This window comes from Toxotes jaculatrix, chromosome 16 (assembly GCF_017976425.1).
Source record: "Toxotes jaculatrix isolate fToxJac2 chromosome 16, fToxJac2.pri, whole genome shotgun sequence".
Lineage (NCBI taxonomy): Eukaryota > Metazoa > Chordata > Actinopteri > Toxotidae > Toxotes > Toxotes jaculatrix.
In genome coordinates, this window is record NC_054409.1 from 20,611,277 (window position 1) to 20,631,601 (window position 20,325).

The window sequence follows — 20,325 nt, forward strand, 5'->3', positions numbered from 1 at the left end:
TATTATTATTATTATTATTATTATTACAATAATGTCACACACAGACACTTGCTTTTGGCCTTGCAGTGGTACTTCTTGTCATTGCCTTTGGCAGTAACATTTAGAATTGAGATTGATATATATAGTGCCACAGCCATGGTTTGGCAAAACCCTTTCCACCAAATTACACCAGAGAGGTGGTTCTATTGTCTAGGCTTCCCTTACTGATATAAATGGAGTGGACAAAATAATAGAAACACCTGTCAGTGTAAAGCAGGACAGTTCAATAGCACCACAAACTGCATCATTGTTTTTTTTTCCAAATGTTAAGTTTAAAGAAAGTGAACTTAACTCTTAATTTAAAGTAAGTTACATTCACTCCTCTACTCTAGTATAGGTGGCCTCATTGAGAGCTAAACACTGCCACTAGTTTGTGTACCCACTGACCTACACAACATTACATAACCAAGGACTTCCATCCTGAGAATAGAGTGATGCTGCATTTCCTCTCCTCTTCCTCCCCTCATATGAAATTCAACTTTATACTGAAATACTTTTTAGATTCATCTTGACTCCTTGTAAATGCACTCAATGTTTTGTTTTATTGTGTCAGAAATTTTAATGTTAAAAAATAAGGGTGCTCACAAATGTTTAAGCTTTTAAACACAAATGTACAGCGTGTGTGGCAAAGTCATCATCAAATGCTTTTTTTTCTTGTTTCTTCACACAGGATTTAATTGTAAAATGTAGCCATTCAGAGAAGTAAGGTAGGTGTATGTAAGTTGTAAAATATTCATTCCAATGATTAAGGTGCTTCTTAAATTAACTCCTGAGATAGACTATCTCACTCACAGAAAATAGGGCTGGGACAGGGAGGTTCCCCACTGTTGCCTTGGCAACAAGATCTCAGCCCATCCAGCTGAGATTGCTTGTTCAGCCAATCAGACACAGGACCTTGGATAATTTATGGTATCCTGCAAGATGTATGTGTCTCTGAAGGTTTCTCTCTCTCTCTTTCTCTGTGCATATGCATGTTTACATGAATTTAAAAACAGTTTTTCCTACATATATAACACATCTATAGCTACAGGTTGAGAGTTTAGTGTGGTGGCAGCTCTTGTTTAGTTGCTCAGATAATGCAATACAGTTTGTAGGTGGTCTGTTTTAGCACTCAGACTCTGATCTCCCTTGACAAACAGCCAGCTTTTGCTGACAGATAGTACCTCTTACATCTTTTTTGATTTATCCCTGTGTGCCCTTCCTTTTGGTTTTGGAAAGTGCCTGGGGTGTCCCATCACCATTAATAAATGTCCCTGCTGAAACAGTTTTGGCACAGAAGAAAAAACAACTGGTACTGATTACTGTGTGAGCCTATGTACTACAGTTAAGGCACTGTCCTTGAAAGAGAATTAAATAGGTTAGCTTCCATCTTCTGGAAAACTTATGACATACATTCATATGCATGCCTATTCCCTCACCCACTGATTTTCTACTAAATCATAAACGCCTGTGGCTACGTGTTGGGGTTGGATGCTCTCTCATTTGCATAACTCGTGTGTAATAATGTAATACTATAGAGGAGGAAATATAAAAGCTGTACACTTACTAGCGTGCAGTATATTTGCTGAAACAGCTCTCAGAGTCTGATTCACCAGCTGAGTGTTCGCTTGCTGAGAGACACTGAACGTGTGGACTCGTGATCCCTCACTGTCCAACAAAAGGATGCTTAAATGTGCAGACATGTCCCTTTGTCCTGATCTGTATTTTTTCATTACTTTTGCTTTGCATTAGAAGCAGTGGTGGTGGCTCAGCATAACACACAGATATGTGTGTTATGCATTATGATAATATTCCTGTTATTGAGTTGTTCTACATGCGCTGACTTGTGGCTGCCCATTACTTCTTAATAGATGGGATGAAATGCAGAGGACAAATTAACCCCAAGCAATTAAACAAAAACTTAATTTAACTGCACTTCACAGAGTTTTCAGTCCTTTGCATCATCTCTGTCCACACCACATCCCTCTGTGGAAACATCAATTATGTGTCTATCCTGTCTCGCTCTCAGGGACACTTGTCACCAAGGAGGCCAAATAAAAATGACTTCCCTCCTGCGCCACAGTCAATCATCCATGAACACATGACATTAACTTGGCAGCCACTGCTCTTTATCATTATAACAGAGGAGTTTGTTTGTAGCCAGTTAGGGATATCTGTCTGTAATTAGCACCCATAAGCCATATGATGTTTGTCCTGTATTCCCTAGTTCACAATAATACTGTATATGGATTTAGGTTTTCATTAGATAGGTGACCCACTAATGAGAGCACACAGCAAACACAAGTATAGTTGATTCAGTGACCACTAAACACAGTTAAATCATGCACTTGATGGAAAAATACCAACAAATAGATGAGAAAACAAGACAAATATTGAGTCTATTAAACTATATTTAGTCTAAATGGATGTTCGTTGGTTGGTCAGACACTTTAGTCCAGACTGAAACATCTTTTTCTTTCCGTTTCTCTAAATACAGATACATTATTATGTAAAATAACGCCCTACCTAAATAATATAGTATGTAATAACACAACTGGGCTCTATAAATAGATAAGAAAAGACAGACACAAATCCTTATTTTTCACAACAGATTTTATTGTGGTTGTTTTTGAATGTTTGTTCTTTAGTAGATTACGTCAGATTCGCCATATGGGTAGAGGAAATATTGCACACAAATATCAGAAAGCACTAAGGAATACTCACTTGAAACTAATTGCTATAGGTTATATATGAGTTTGGGAAAAGGGGGGAGAAGATGCATGATCACAAGACAAATATACCACACAGCTGCAGACAAACATTATTAAAGTTCTCCCAAGAGAAAGATAAAGAGAAAAAGGCAGAGATAAATAGACAGAGAGAGAAATAGAGGAAGTGAAGAGAAAGAAGACAGAGAAAAGAGAAATGTCAGTTCAAGAGAAAAGTCAGTTCAGAGTTTGTAGGTTTGTTGTTGATTGACAGTATGGTCATGGTGTTGGTTTGAGGTTCCCCCGCAGGAAAAGTGGTCTATCGTGGTATCGTGAACACCTGACATCATTTCAGAAATACCAGGTGAGTTGATTTAATAACCCAAAGTACCAAAGCCTGTAATCATCATGCGTCAACTTGTTAAATATTTCTCCAGAAGCTGGCCTGTTGAAGTTGATCTATGGCCTCTATACAGTTTGTTTGGTATGTGTCATGTTTGTGTTTAAAGTGTCTAGTTTTTGTTTTACATACTTTCATCTAAAACACTCAAGTCACTCACTCTCATCTCTGTGTGCTGCCCCTATCAGGGCTTTGCCTCTACTGAAAGCTGTTTCCTTTTCACCCTGGCTGAAGAGGAGAAACTCCAATGTTTTCAGCCTCCCTAAATGCTCACATTAACCTGAAAATCTACACTGTGCTGCACCCAAAATCAAGTTTTACAGTGATACAGTGCCATAGGCTACTGCTGGAGTTACTGTAGTATACAATGTCATGGCACAACTTGCAAAAATCCTAAAATGCTCCTCACATTTATTTATTTAGCCTGTGTAGCCCTGTTGTTCTTAATGCAAGTCTGAGCAAAATCCCCATTAAAGGAAGAGAAAAAAATCCTAAGGTTTCATAACTCATGCACGTCTTTCAACCATTCCATCGACCACAACGCTATTTATAATTATAGTACAATGCTTTAGAAAAACAAGACATTTTAAGGTTTATGAAAATATCCTGCTTCACCAGCTTTACATTGGGAAAAGGCTAGCTCCCCCATAGCTCAATGATTACATAAAAAACGGGTAATAGAAATAAGATTTAATTTACTCTTTTTGAGATAACCTAAAATCTGTAAATAAAACAGACAATCTGAAATAAAAGGCAGTCGTCTAAAAAGCAGTTACATTGTGGAAAATGATTTGATTTTACAGATGTGACAAAGGCAAGGGAGAGCATTCTGAGGCAACTTTCTGTTGCACAGTGTAAAAGGCTATCTGGATAATCACACGCAATAATTTAACTTTAACATAATCAATTAATATTCATACATCAGCAGCAACACAAACCAGACAAAAGAAGAAAAAATGTCCATTTTAAATCAAGTCAAGGCCCAGCCACCTTAAAAACATAAACATTTTCACAATGGTAGGGGTACTCTGTCTAGCCGGTGACGAATATGAAGTCAGACATCATGTTCATGCTAATCAATGTTGAGTATCCCTTCAAGTTAATGTTTACCATCATTCAGCCATGTAACCATTTAACAGTCCTTTTAAGGATTACCTCTGGTGTGTAGCGTTTACCTACTCCTCTGCTCTTTGCACCATTTCTTATACATTCATTTTGACTCCCTAAGGCAATAACAGAAAACATATTGTTTTGTCCTTTGGTGTGGATAACAGCCACTATTTAAGAATATACCACTGGCAGGGATGTTTTGTTCTTTGACAGCTGTTAAATTAATTAAAAGCTCTTGCACGTTTTTATCAGGGAATGTAGAAGAAACATAATTACTTGAGCCGTATTAGTGTTAGCATGATCGGACAGTCATGGCTAGGCTGGTTTTATTTGGTTCCTAATTTCCTCCCAGTACGATCCATTTATACAGATAACAAATCAGATGACACCTTGAAGATGTCAAGGTTGTATTTCTTTACATAGAAAACATTGTCCTTTGCATGGAGCCCCTCAAAGCCGATTTCTATTTGTGTTAGTCCTTATTGCAGATATTAATTCTTTTTAGGGTTTAGTACATAAGTAGTATCATTTTAGAATATAAGTGTTTAACTGTCTGCTCAGGTTTTATGCTACATGGATTTTTTTTCCTCTCCAAATAATGATCTCCCATCTCATTATCAGTCACTAGGCCTCCTGATCCGCATATCATTTGCAGAACTGGCCTACATTTCTATCTTACAAGCAGGGAAAGACTCATCCTGCATGACGACAGTGCTGCTGCTGGCTAGGACCATGATGTTCAGCTCCTGCTGCTTGTCGTGGGTCTCCTGGTACCACTCCCTCATCACATCAGTGTCATGGGTTGGAATCAGAGTGACCTAACATTAGAGAGGAGGGAGGTTTCTGAGCTCAAGCACTCAGAAATTTCAGGTATCATACGTTCCAACCAAAAATTATTTTTCAGCTTTTTCCTGTTCTTCCTTTATGCATCATGATCAGGTTACGTCACCAGTTCATAATGTTAAATCACATCACATCATATGGCACTTTTTTTTTTTTAGCTGTGAAGCTTGGACTGATAAATAACATGATTTTTTATGTTTGCATCCAGAACTTGTCAGTACTACTGGCACAGATTTAACAGAGAAATGGAAACACTGAATGTTATTAATGAAAGTCTTTTAGACTGATGACAGGAACATAATTTGAGGCTGGCATGTTCTGATTTATTTGTTTTCCCTCCTTACCCCTGCTATATATTACATTTTATCTCAGATTAATGTAGCGTAATCAGAATTTCATCTACATGCAGAAGTGATGAAAAGAGGATTAAAGAACCAGTCAAACTAAACCACAAAATTTGTTCTTAACTCATTAATCTATTGAATATAATCTTTATACATCCAAACCCTTCTGGCACCCTGAAATTAAGACATTAATTTGTAATATAATTAGAGCATTAACAAAAGGGATTTAACATCTCAAACTAAACTTCATGTCAAGCAAAACAAATAACTGTCACATTAATACATGAAACTTACCTGCATATTGTTTCCCCACTGGGCCTTTCCTTCCAGCAGAGCATCAAGGACAGCCCTACTGGGCTCCTGAGCTGTCTGATCATTGCCACTGACCACATAGTAAGAGGAGCGCACCCGCTTAAAGAACTCAGCATCCACATTCTTGGCACTGCAGTGATTGGGGATGTAAACCAAATCCATGTACATGGGAGGGCAGTTGGGCAGAGATGTCCCACCTGATGCCTTTCCACTACCAGTACCTGAAAGAGGCAAAAATATACCTTTTCTCAGATGAGTGCTTAAAAATACAAAGCAGTAAAGTGATATGAATGTATATGATGACAGTGAGTACATTTTACCGACCTGATGTGGCACTTTTCACACCTCTGGACGCAGAGGTATTGGTTGCATTCTTGGCATCTTTCCCTTCTCCAACACTCTTCTTTGGAGAGGCAGTCTTTGTGTCCTTGACCTTTGATAGACCACCCTTCCTGGCTGGCGATGAAGATTTTTTTGAGAGTTTTTTCTTCTTGAGCTTTTCTCCACCATCTGTGTTAGCATTGTTGAGGTTTTCTTCAGCCTTGAGGGCCTCTGGGTCCACCATGCAGACATCGTGGTGGCCTGAGGATGGAGCAGAGTCTCTGAAAACCACCGGAGGAGGATCAGCATGCCTGTAGGTCAGGGTTCTGTCAGTAGGCAAAGTCTCAGAGTCGTCTTCAGAGTCGATGTTAGCATCTGCTGTAATGGAAGGACACTCCTCTGTCCCTGGTGGAACATCTGAATCTGTCTGGGAGGGGGCAGACTCACTGATGGATGTGGGTGGGGTCTCCTCACATTGCTTGGCGGAAAGCTTACCCCCTGGAGGTGGGGGCCCTCCTCCTAACTTGGCCAGTGGCTTCTCCTCATCCAAGGCATTCTCTTCATTAATGAAGTATTCCAGAGGGTTAGGGTTGATAAAAGATGGGGATAGTTCTGTCTTAGGGTGACGGTACTCACATGAAGTGACTAGGCAGAGGTCAACATCTGTCTTAGATGGAGCAGAGGGGCTCCTCTTGGTGGAGTCTGGGTCCTTGGAGCCACAAGCAGAATTGTAATTATACAGATCAGAGGAGAGAGGTAGACATGACGGGGAAGGGACTTTGGGGCTCACAGGGGATTTTGCCTCAAGCGTAGAATCCTCACATTTAAAGGGATTAGTCTCCTTTGCTGGGGAAAGTGTGTCCTCTTTTGAGAGGGCAAAAGAAGATGACGGAGAAGTAGCTTTGGGAGGTGAGGGTGACTTGTCGTATTTCTGCTGCGTGTCAACTTTATTAGAAATGCTCTCCACAGATGGTGAAATTGGGCTGGTGCCGTCTTTAGCAGGGGGACATCCTAGCACTGGGGATGGCTCATTGGAATGAGGAGAGTGTGTGAGAGAGGATGCCTTGGGGGTGATTGGAGACTTATCTGTCTGCTCAGTCACAGCATGTGGCATCTCTGTCATTTGGCATGGGGTTGTAACAGAAGGTGTGGATTGAGATGCATCGGATGGCGTTGCAGAAGTGGCACGGACTGACTCACCCTCTTCAAAAAGTAAAGGCTTTTCCACTGTGGAGCTGGGCTCTCCAGTTGATCTTACATCTGTTCCATCTGAGGGGCTGTAGTCAACCTCAGTTGGCCCATTCTCTGTAGCACGAGAGCTGCCTCCCACGGATGGGTGCTCTGGGGATTGTTTACTAAAGTCCAGGGCTAAGGAGTGGTCAGGGGAATCCTGGCCAAACTCTATTGACATGGTAGAGTGCTCTGGGGATTTTGTGTCCTGCATCTGTGTTCTGCTTTTAGACTTTGGCGAGATGTCTGGGGAGATAGACATGGGCCTGGGGCTATCGTCCTTGGATGGAGATCCCTCAGCCTCATGGAAGGTGGTCGGGGTCTGAACCACAGAGACAGACAGAGAGTCATCTACTTCTGTTGAGTGAGGAGAGCCTACCTCAGCATGGAGAGAAGGGGAGTCAGTGGTTGGCTCTGGCAAGGAGCTGGTGGCCAGGGAGGCAGTAGATGCTGAAGCTAAATGTGAAAATGTGTCTTCTGCTACCACTTCCTCCAGAGGGGTTCCTGACTTGTCTGATGTGGTACCCTCTGAAATGGACATTTTACTCTCTTCTTTGAAAGCTGTGAAAGGATTGGTGTCAGATTCATTTTTGGTCACTGGTGCTGAGGACAAGACTGCATGGCTGTTGTCTCCAGTTTTCTTATGATCCACATCAAAGGGTGACTTTTCCTTCTTTGTTGGGGAATCAGGTTCAGTTGGAGGTGGGCTTGTAGGAGAGAACATTACCCTCTCTACAGGAGAGCAACTTTCTTGTTCTGGCTCATCAGGCTCTGGGGTAACCCTGTTGGAGGAATCCTCCTTATCACTTGTGACCTCCACAATGACTGGACCCTGTGCTTTGTCTTCTGACACAGGTGGTAGACTTCCTGCTTTTTCATCTACCGGTGACTGATAGTACGGTGTGTGACCAGAGGACTGAGGCGAGTTGGCTCCTTCCAGTGTCTTGTCATCTGGGCTGAGGGAGGAATCTGCTGTTGCTCTGGTGCTGCCTGCCAGAGTGGTGGACAGTTCGATTGGAGGAGCAAAAATTGATGGTGAATCAAATGTGTCCTTGCGGTCCACTGAGGGAGAACGAATGAGAGGTGATGTTGTGGAGGTTGAACTGAGTCTAGATGAGTCTGCATCGTACTTTTCACATGACTCTTGAGCTGTGGCAAACCCTTCAACTTTCACTGCAGGTGGAAAGCCCTTGCAGACTTTATCTTCCTCTAGTGATGAAGGTGGAGAGATTGTGGAAGCGGAGTGGTTGTAGTCCTGGCCTTCTGTGGCTTCACTCTGAGAGCGATCTGATCCTGCCATATCCTGAAGTGGAGAAATTTTCTTCCTGTCATACTCTCCAGATGCTGATGTCTCAAACCTTTCACCATCCTGTGGAGGGGATTCGGTCTCATCATTGGTGGTTTCATCGCTCATCATGTCCCTAGGAGTCAACATCTCATCCATGGGAGTAGGCACACTGGAGATCTCAATGGTGGACTGAGTATAGCCAGAGGTGACAGTGTAATCCTCAGGGGCTTCATCTCGGTTCTCATCATCTGAGGCTGTTGAGCTCTCAAAGCCAACTGGAAGCGTTTCATCATGGATAGATGCAGCTGGAGAAACAGGTGAAGACACTTTGGGTGAGGCTGATTTAAACAGATTCTGTTTCTCTGTTTGTCTTTCACTGCTGAGCTGATCCCCTACATTTCGATTAGTCACATCATCGTTGTCTTCAACACTGACCACTGGTTTGACTTCATCATGTCTGTCCTGGTGTTCATCTTCAGTAGGAGTAAGCTTATCTTTGTCTACTTCCATTCTCTGTGGTTCGTACACTTCCTCTGTTTCTCCCTTCTCTTCATAATCTCCTCCTTCAGATGTCTCCTCCATTACAGTGCCCTCATCTTCAAACCTCTCACTTGCACTTCCGTTGAGTTTTCCCTTGAGAACTTGTTCATCTGGGGTCACTCCGCTGTCTCCTTCAGCCTCTGTTGTGGTTATACCCTCATCCACTGACTCCAACGCCTCAGGTGACTCTTTGGTCTGTATGATTTCTTCACGGTGGATCATCACAGCCTCTTCTTCCCGATTTTGTTGCACAGTCGCATCATCTTCCACCAACTCTTCAGCTTTGAGCTCCTCAAAGTCCTTAGTGAGGTCCTCCGGTGAGGACATCAGAGATCTTTCTGCTTCAGGATCCTCTGGGACAGCAGTGGCATTAGCTGCAGGTTGGCCACTATCCACCTTGGTCTCTTTCTTTGTAACCTTTGTCTTTCCTTTCTCTTTTAACTTTGATGGTACTCCTGCATCTTTCTTTGAGGCATCGTCTTTTTTCAGGGGCTTTGGTTTTGGTGCCAGATTCTTTTCTTCAGTGGTCTTTTTTATGTCTTTAAACGGCCTCTTGACATCTTTCTTTTGCTCTTTCTTTTCTTCTTTTTTCTCCTTCATAGGTGAGTCTCTTCTGATATCCTTTTTTATAACTTTCTTTGCCTCCTCTTTCTTTGCTTTATCATCTTTTTTACTTTCTTGTTTTAGTATGTCACCTTTCTTTGCCACTTCTTTTTTAACCTCCTTTTTCTTTTCCACAGACATTTTGGTCTCCTTTTTAATAATCTTCTCAGCTTTGGGTTTTATTTCAGACTTCTTTTTTTCTGGAGTTTCATTGTGCACTGTTTGCTCTGACTTCGCCTTTGATTCTTTCTCAGGTGCCTTTGCCTTTTCCTTCTTCAGTGGGACCTTTTCTTTTTTCTCTGCCTTTTGTGTTTTTTCCTGAATGGATTCTGCATCTGTCTTTGCCTTTTCTGGTGCATCCTCCTTTGAATCCTTCCTGATGCTCTTGATTGGTGATGGCTTTGGGGTAGACTTAAGGCTTTCTTTGCTGTCTGTTCTTTGTTTCATCTTAGCCTGCTTTAGTGTCGGTGTTGATGGCATATTAGAAGACAGCACTTTTTGAGTGACAACTGGTTGCTTCAAGAAGTCCAAGTGCTTTAGCTTTTCTAAACCTTCAAAGATGTGATGCTGGGTGGCATTTCCAGGAAAGAGAACACGCACAACCTTATCTGACGGATTTGCAGGGTGCCACACAATGAGTGAAGAGATAGATGTCAAGTAAGAGACAGGGAACTCTGATTCTTTTCCATTTGGCAGCAGAATAGAAGCAGTGTCTTTTTCACTACCAGTCCACTGCTTCATAAAGTGCTGCATCTCCTTGCTGTTCTTTGCTGGATTGAGCACATACATCTCGAGCTTCCCGACGCCCATCTTCTGAAAAAGTGTGATAGGTTCTATGATGTTTCCAACGGGCCTTTGCAAAGGCTCTGTCCTCAAATTTAGCTTGGAAAGGAACTGCTGAGTGAACGCTGCCTCCTCGACATTCCTCCTCACTCTGTAATTAGGTTCAGGGTTATCCAAGTTTTCTGGAAGATTCACAAACACAACACCAATATCCGGAGAAATCATGTTCTTCACCCAGTCACTGTTAGCTGTCGAACCCTGTGACTGTTCTTCCTCAAGCTCTGCGATCTTCCTCACCAGCATGCTATTAATGCCTGGCAGGCTGTCGTCGCCGACATGGGTCAGCAGGATGGAGTCCACCCGGTCCAGATGTCTCACAAGCTTCCAGAAGCATGACTTCCTGTCCGAGCCACCGTTAATGAGCATGTTGAAGCCATTTACAGCAAAGAGAGCAGAGTCGCCGTGACCACCCGGGAAAATGTAACAGCATGGTTTGGAGAGTTTGAGGAAACCACCTGAGGTTGGTGGTTCTAACATGTCAAAAGGTGATGGGATCTCTACTGATTCAGATAAGTACTCTGTGAATTCTGAAAGGCCCTCCATTTCAGGGAGTATGAGAGTGGAGTTTAGTTTCATGTTAATGAAGTCCTGCAGGTTGTGTTTGTCCAAGTTGGAGTTTTTCCAGTCGCCTTGTTCAGGGCAGAAGAGAGTAAGGTTGGCTTTGTTTGCTGGATGAATGGTGCTGAGCAATTCACCAATCTAGGCATGAGAAAAATCAAGTGACTTTTAATTTTTAAGATACTGGAATCAGTCAAATGAAAAGAATAATGCTTTGCAATCACAGCCTCAATATATACAGTACAATATATTCAACTTGCTATAAAAGGGTTGTACAAACCAAAATATATAATATTTTAACCAGTTATGTGAAACATCTAAATTCTAATAACTTTAGGCTTAGGAAGAATAATATTCCAGTGCTATAGATCTTTTGTGTACTTACAAAAATAGCCCTTCATGTCTGCTCACCTCTTGGTCAGTGAATATGTCGATGAAGTTGAAGAAAGAGAAAGATCCAGACTGAAGAATCAGCTCCCCAGTATTTTCAGAGCATTGCCCTGAGAGAACCAGAAGCTTGTGTCTGGCAGTGTCTGAAATCATCAAACGAACCTGGAAATTGAAAGAGCCAAAAATGAAAGAAATGATGAGGAAGAGCATTTATGACCCTTGGAAAAAAAAGAAACTAGTAATTTATTTATTGCAAATGCTTTAGAGGGAGAAGGGAAACTATGTAATAATAATATTCCTGGTTACAGAGACAGGGCATACAAAGCCTTGCTACTGCAGCAATCAGCTTAACAATTTAGTGTATTGACATGTCATCTGTTTCATGTCATCCAAATCCATTAGCTAATTAGCTGACTTGTTTTCTTGCTTTTCACTCTGCTAAGTTTCCTTTTATCCTTGTATCTCTCTTCCTCTCCCTCTTTTTTTTTTCAAATTGAGCAACATCAGCTGTTCCGGGCTGCTGGCCAGGTCAATCCTGCTGTGCTGTGAGATATTATTAATGCACAGTTTGACTGCAGACATGGCTGGGGGGGGGGGGGGGGGGGGTTGGAGGCACCACTGAAAAGCAGCAGTGACACAGGAGAAAATCTTGTGTCATCTAAGCTCCTTATCCCTCTATTTCTTTTATCCCATCAAAATGTTGCAAAAGCTTTACTGTTGTAACGGAGGGTAAAATGCACTGCAGTTGTTATTCTAGCTGTAAATGAGACATTAGTTTTGTCCCTTGAGCTTTTCATTTGTCTTATTTTTCAATTCCAACCAACGACAAACAGCAGTTCATATTACAAGAGTGGATATAGCTGATTTTACCTCAGTGCTGACTGCTTCATCTGAAGGGTTGATGAGTACCACTGTTTCCAAAACATTACTTTTATGGTGGAGAATTCTCTGCCCTGCAAAACAAAATAGAAAACAGTTGCAGATGATTAAAAAAAAAATAATTACAAACTCACTATGCTTCACATTTGTCCGTCTGACTTTCAGTGTAAGCTTCACAATTGTTTAATGAGATAAAACACAAATTGCAAAGTCCTTAGGAATCTCGACTCCTCAGGTTCCTATAAGAAGCAGGGCTCAACAGATTTATCAACTAATTCATCAAACACGGACGATCTGGCAGTTCCAATATGGCTGTGTAAATGTTAATGGTCTCTGCAGAATAGAGCTCTCTATCACTAAGATGGATGAAATCTCTAGAGATGGAAGTATAACACCGCCCATTATACTCTGAATCCCACTGCTTGGCATTAAAACCTGTTTCAGGATTAAATTCCTCCTCCATCATCCTTTGTTATAAAAAAAATCACCTAGCATATCCATGTATAGCTGTATTTCGGGTGACACTATGATTTTTTTGGTAGTATAATTAAACAACAGAATTATGTTTCCTTAATTAATTCATTATTAACCTATTCAAGAACACACACAAAGAAAACTAGCAAATATGAAGGAACAAATAAGAAGGAACTTTTTCCACAGTTTTGCTTAGAAAAATTCCTGAAATTATTTTGAAATGATTAAAAAATTGTTGCAGATAAATGTATTGATGATAAACTAATTGTTTAATCAGCTAATTAATTGTTACTGCTCTACTTGACTTCTTTAGTTGGACTGAGTTGCTATGAGATGATAAACACAGAGCCAGTAATTGTTTGGTTTCTGTATAATGGAGACTAAAAATGGTTTAGTCTGACATGAGTTCCATTTCCCCCATAAGACTGAGCTGTTACACAGAAAATGAACAGTGCGGTTACGATCAATCATTCTAGGTTTTGGATGATTGATTATGATAATGACTTTGATCCCACAGTGTTTGTTTCTCTCAGTGTATTGGGGGTTACCCTCTGGCCCAGCTGACGAGACATACACAGGGTTTCTCTAGCATCATTATTCACACTAACACACCAGGCTTCACTCACAATCCGTCTTTGTTTCTTCTCCTTGTTGTCTCATTTCTTTTTAAATACATGAATCAATGAATTGCCCTGGAGACAACTCACAAAAGACAGGTTTTATTTTGTTAATGTCTATCAATTTCCTCTGGTAAAAGCAGGAGGAAATATGGCCACCAGGATGCAGAGAATAAGACAAACAAGAATATGTTCCCTGTGAGGTTCAGAGGGCAGTGAGGTGTTGGAATATAAGCTTTAAATTCAGAAACATACTACCGAAGGCAGAGTGTGTCTTGTCCCTAGAGATGTGATACTGCAGCAGTTATTTGACTGCTGTGCTGATTCCTCCATACATATTTCATATAGCAGATTCTCATCATGGAGCACATATCCATTAACCCTGCTGCTTCCTCTCAAAGGGCTGTCACTCCGTATGGAAAAACTCTTTCATTCATGGTTAATAGTGAAGTTCCATCTATACAATATATGACCACTAGTCTCTAATAATCTGGGGAGTTCAGTGAAGGTAGAAATAATGACTCAGAGTTTAGTTATTTAGGTATATCATATATACATGATATATACCCTTGTTTTCTGGTGTTTTTGGGTAGAAGGAGAGGGGAGTGTTTCTTTTTATGCTGACTTAATTCTGCTTTACTCCTTTTCTCTGCATGTTTTACACAAGAATGTCTCATGGTCTTGTTGTGTCTCCTTTCAAGTGAATATCATTATTTAATCAGTTTAATTAAGTAAGTAAAATGACGGTCGATTCACATAAATTAATAAGCTATTACAAACATACCAGTGAATGTTACCGGATTAAAAAGTTAAGTCAGCACAAACTACTGAAATCCCAGTTGACTCTGGGTGAAACCAGCTTCACTGAACTTTGTTGAGAGACTGACCACTGAGAGAAGACCACTGAGTCAGTCATGAACGTCTATTGTTCATCCTTCTTGTGCTAATGTAATAGAAAAGCATCTTCTTTTTCTTTGTGTTTCTGGTAGGTAACGCCCTGCTTACTGGCCTTTTATGTGATGAAACAAAAAATACAGCAGTCCCTTACGCTTTAGGGATTGGTGAAGCACGAGGAAGCCACCATCACCACGACCATCATCCTGCCAAATTGCTGTGTGTCTAAGCCAACTCGTCAAAAAATGACAGATTGCGCACTGGAGCTTGCTTGACCCTGACAATTACCTTGATCGATAAAAAAATCCTTAATGCCCAGTGCAGCTCTGTCTCAGCGGGAGGCGAGGTAATGTGACATGCATCAATGAGCATTCTCCTTCTGGCTGAATAGAAAGTGCAAGACTGGTATAGCCTGCCTGCCACAGACTGAACCAGACAGGGGAACATCAATGTGGATGGCACCGCACCAAAAATAGATCAGTGGAACAACTAAATCCAGTTCCTCCTTTTTGCACCAAAAAAAAAAAAAAAAAAATCCTTGCAGATAAGGATTATAATTTCATCTCTTCAGGTGGATCCCCTGTGCGTGTCAGCACCTTTCTTCCCCTTCCTGTCATTTCCTGTTCCACCACAGCAGAAGAATCGACCCCGGTGACTTTCAGCAGTGAAGCTAGGGGCCCCCTGAGCACAGTTTTCAATGTCACTTGTTCCTGTGTCCCCACACAACTGAATTAAAAAGGCAACGTAACATGTCTGGCATGGAGCTAATGGCGCTGCCACTGCTATTAGGCCTGCTGACTCACGGTCAATTGCCTGTGTCGTAGTATCAATGCCTATCAATAACATTCAGCTTTAAACTATTTCATGGAATTAGCCTGTCAAAGTGAATGACAACATGGTAGGAAAAAGACAATAATCACTACTTTGTTTCTCAATTCTTCCAGCTATGAATGCGATGGGGAAATGTGGCTTGATTGATGCATGACTTACCAATCAATCTGCTGATTTACAGTTACGATTGACGGTTTAATCTTAATTGGGGAAAAATGTCGAGAGCATCAGGAAGGTCTTTATCTCTGACAAATTTATTCACGAAATTCAAAACAGTTCTCAATTATTTTGATCATAAGCTGCAGTTTTGTCTTCACCCGTCTCATAAGTGAGGGTCTTGAATGGCTTTGCGGTTTAGAGGCAGCCTTTTAACTCTACCGTTGCCTTTTAGGCTTCAAGGCTGTTGGCACAGAACATAGAGTTCTGGGAAATCAATGCGTCACCAGAAGCATCATATGTCCATCAGGGACACACTGGGGGTCTCCTGTCTTGCACTTGTCCTCCTCTGCCGCAGTCCCACCTGCTGGCTTGTGTTTTCCTGTAAGCACTGAGCCCTAACCTCTGAGTATGAATATATTTTATTGAGCAAACACTGAAATTATACCTCACATAAAGTAAGCAGATCAGCTCACTAATCAACCACCTTTATCCTATAACACAGTTATCGTCTGGTCTTTTTCGCATAATTCAGCATTTTTGATTTACAGTACCAAAAAAAAAAACATCAGTGCAGTGTAACTATCCTTTGTGAACATAAAAGCCCTGTCACTATCAAAGCAAATGTTGTAGTTTTCTAGGAAGTCCTTCATAAAACAGTTCATGCATTAAAAGTTCAAAACACAATGAAAATCGTCCCCTTGAGAGTTTTACTATTATTCACGACTTTACTCTTTAAGCTTAGGCTTCAATATTTCACTGATCAGAACTGCTTTTCTATCTCTGCTCTGTCGCAGCTTGTTTTTACCACTCACATCTATCCACACCCTGTGCTCTCCTCCTAACCTACAGTATATTTCCCCATTTTCTGCTTCACTGTGCTCCCTCCCTCGCTCCCTTACTTGCCTTTCCCTCCTCTGCTTTCTTTTCCAGCCATTCCCCTCACCCACTCTGTTCCCCTCACCCACTCTGTTCCCCTCACCCTGTCTGCTCCACGACTCCTCTCTGTTCCCCTCCCTTCTTTATTTTCATGGACAGACACTTGCCACTGGGGATTCCACACTCCTAATTACTCCCAAATCAACTGTGCATCTAGTACTGCGTTGCAAGGCAACAGCACACCGGAGGAAGAACAAGGGAGAAGAATGGAGGATGGGAAAATGGCACAAACAAGGTGGGATGAAAGAGAGTGGGGATTTGGAGTCCCTTTGAATGCTATCATAGATAAATCACAATGTTTGAACTCCCTTCTAACAGTATTTCACTTCTGTAAGCTCAATTCTGAAATTTGATACAGGAATATGATTGGATTAAAATTAATCAGCAGATTTAGTCTGCAGCAGCAGTTGTCAGCAGCATCAATCTACTGTGAAGTACGAAGCCCTGCTGGTCATGTCCAATATGGAGCACAGCCAAGTAGAGGCTTTAACGTCAAGGCCATACTGCCCACTGACAGACCACATGTTCTGACATACTGGATCTGTTCCTTCTTTATGGAGCCACTCCCTCACCTTGCAAGCAATACAACTATAAAAGCACCATGCAACAAAATGCTGAGAGGGCATATCCAGGGATAAGTAATAAAACCCCTCTGGTTAGTATACTGCAGGGAAGTTACAGCTGACTGTGATATGACAGTGTATGCGGCTGAGAAATGCAGAAGTGATATGCAACTATGTACATTTTGACAAGTGATGTACTTAAATACAGATAAATAGTACATTATACTTCACTACATTTTTCTGAAAATGCTTTTGCGTTTTATTTTTTATACAAAACACATAAAAATGAGCATCACTGCTCTCCCTAATCAAACCATTTCAATCTGGAATTTAAAATGTAGTTTTGTATGAACAGTAAAAAAGACTTAAGTCCAGAGCCTTATTCTATCTTGTGTCAACAGGCACTCATCTCTAAAATATTTTTTCAAACATACTACACACTTTTTAGGGTTCAGTTATGGACAATTTTTTTTTAATGAGTGTGAAGATTTTGAATGCATAACTAGTATTTGAATATTGCTGCAGCCTTACTTTACCCAAGTTTACCCAAATTGTATATCTCAGTTTGTGTTTAGGATGCAACTGAAGCTATTGGAAACGTATTAAGGCATTAAACAGACTGCTAATGTGAAATTAGCAGTGAAAATATCTTATTTCCAGTTTACCTCTGACGTCTGCAGAAAAACGAGCTGAGTGTCTGGAGACAAACAGCTTGAGTTCCTGGTCCAGGTTGCAGTCGATAAGGTTGGTGTCCCACGAGCGGATCCCTGCAAGATAAACAAACACACAAAAATCAACAAGAAAATGAAAAAGAAGAAGTTAGACACCAGTGAAGGAAAACATGTTAGTTGTGCTGTCTGAAGATGAATCGATAGGCACAGTGGACACTGAACAGAGAACTTGGCAACAGGTCTGGCAAATGTGAAAAGTCTCACACTCGCCCACACGCCATTTTCACCGATCCTTTACCTCCAGTTCATTGGAAAATCTTGGAGTGAACATGCATAGATTTGTTATTTGTTTGGCATGAGAAATAAAATCTATAATAGGAAATATCTATAGCCCTTTTTGTGTTTCGCCATGGGCCAGGCGCACTGGTAGCATCCACTGAGCTGAGTCACAGTGGCATCATCCTCTGTCCCTAATTATGCAGAATGGAGGCCTAATGAAGGCCTCTGCCAACTTAGGTGATGACATGAACTGGGTATGGAGAGAAAATGACTTAAAACAAAGAATTAAGTATTTCCTCTGTGGTAAACTGCACATGAAAGGTGCAACGTGAAAGGTATTTATTTCACTCTAAAGGGTTGGTCTAAACATAAAACAAAGGGTGTGGCACGAATGATTGAGAAACAGTGCTGCTGATGAGAAAATGTTTTTCTTTGTTCAATGAATAAGACGCTAAAATATGAAAAATGTATAATAATGAATAAATATAAAAAAACAAACAAACCATCTGTTGTGGACGGCCTTACAGTGTGATACATCTTCTATATGACCCTTGTTTTGAGATTGAAACAAACTTTGAATCCCAACAGTTGGGGCCCACACAATAACCTCTGAATGTTTGAGCTGTGTTTTTGTCAGTGTAGCAAAGTGAAGTAAAAAACACAGTTTTTCTTTCGAAGCTTTTCTTCTCCCTACATGAGAAAAAAAAATGTGTGGGTTTTCACCCACACTGTAACTGCGCCATATTCTCGTCCGCCCCCCCTTCTCTCTCTCTCTCACACACACACAAACAGAGCATCCAGGCCAGGGAGGCAGGCCACTACAGCAGCTGGAGCATTTCTAAAACGCCGTGCTCACGCTGAAAATCGGTCCTTGTGGCTTTCCGTAGGGACCGCAGTGCGGACCGAGCCACGCCCACCAGCCGGTGTCTGATGAGAGAGCTGGATGCGGGATGATGATGATGATGGAGACGTGTTCCCACGGGATGGACAAGGACTTTATTTATTAATGTTCTGTCATTATAATCAGGCTAGTCTCAAAACACAAAGCGTATTTTTTCCGCTTTGTCAGGAGAGACAACATTTGTCACACAACAACACAAACAGAAAGACACCTATAACCGTATTGTCTCTTCCTGACTATGAGCTGATGAGTGGGACACTCCGCTCCCCTGAAACAAAAGCCTGACGCACCTGAATAAAGCCTGGCAAAGTGCTGCGGGAGAAAAACGCAGCTGCACCGGAGCCAAACAAATGCGATGCATTATTGACGCATAGTCCGGATTTAATGCTGAATCACTGTTGTCAGCTTTATTACAGAACCTGGTCCAGGTGTGTGGATGATAACAACTGGGCCTAGTGGTATTAATATGACAGGGGGAAATAAATAAACATTAAAAAAAAAAAAAAAAAAAAAACAATCATGAGCTAAACTGCTCCTAAACAAAGTGGGTGGGTGAGGGAAGGCACCTGTGGGTGAAAAGATATGTGACTATTTTGGCGACAGTTGATGGTGATGTTTCTGGGAGGGGCTGTTCAATAGACCTGCTATGAACAACATCACTTCTAATTATGATTGTCACCCAGTAAATAAGATTCAGATATTGTTAATTGCTCATTAATATGCATAATTAGCATAATCGTATTGTGCGTAAAGTTCAGCATCACAAACAGGTGCATCAACAGCCTACATGACTGGAAATGTGTGGCTAACTGGCTATGCCACCAACTTCTCAGATCCACATCTCTGTTCGAGTTGTTATCAAGACGTTAAGTTCAGCTCGCCGTGGCCTACACCCACCTCCCAGTGCTCCATCTTACCTTTCTCTATGTCCGCAATGGCACACTTTAGGTGATCCTCCGTTACGATCTCTCCTATAACCACCAGCAGGTAAAATTTGCTGTCGTTGAAATGCTGCGAGGGGCTGGAGGATGTCGGAGATGCCCCGGTGTTGGTTTGGCCGCCTAAAGTCTCCATTTCTGCAGATTGTACCAGGGTGGCCATCCTCTCCCTTCGGTCTCTCTCACTCTGTCTCTATCCAGTGCGCAGGCAGTAACCCAACAGCAGCCTCCTCCCTTTATTCGCTGCAGAGCACCGGAGTGGTCTCCAGACATACAAGTGGAGCCTTGATAGGAGTGGCCCTAGCCTTTTATACCAGCAGACAGTGTGTCATATTCGGTAACCGGGGAGAGAAGAGGGCGCCGGTTTTTTTTTTTTCGCAAACTCACTCCGCAGCTGATGTCATCCGCAACGAATCAAACGCCTCCGGAAGTCAAAGAGATCTGATGCTTTGCACTGTGCATATTCACCAGTTACTTCTTACAGTTACAAAATATTTCGTTACGCTGTGCTCAGACAGCAACAGCTTGTATGTGTGCTCGTTCAAAACTAATCATGAAAGCTGTTTTAAAACCACTTCATCCCCTTCAAAAACCCGAGCTTGATTTAAAAGCTCATTTTATTTTTAAAGGATCTGCAGTTGAGCAGGACATGTTCATGAAAACCTTCTTAACTGG

At 41.6% G+C, this 20,325-nt stretch overlaps 1 protein-coding gene across 1 annotated transcript; it reads right to left on the reverse strand.

Annotated features, from left to right (window-relative positions):
- Window positions 1-4,898: 4,898 nt before the first annotated feature.
- On the reverse strand, window positions 4,899-19,813 carry map1b (microtubule-associated protein 1B). The gene is made up of 8 exons (XM_041059151.1): window positions 19,630-19,813; window positions 17,527-17,628; window positions 12,379-12,461; window positions 11,530-11,670; window positions 9,013-11,259; window positions 6,056-8,958; window positions 5,718-5,946; window positions 4,899-5,054 (listed from the first exon to the last, which is right to left on the reverse strand). The coding sequence occupies exons 1-8, from the start codon at window positions 19,811-19,813 to the stop codon at window positions 4,899-4,901; spliced, it is 6,045 nt and encodes a 2,014-aa protein (XP_040915085.1).
- Window positions 19,814-20,325: the final 512 nt, after the last annotated feature.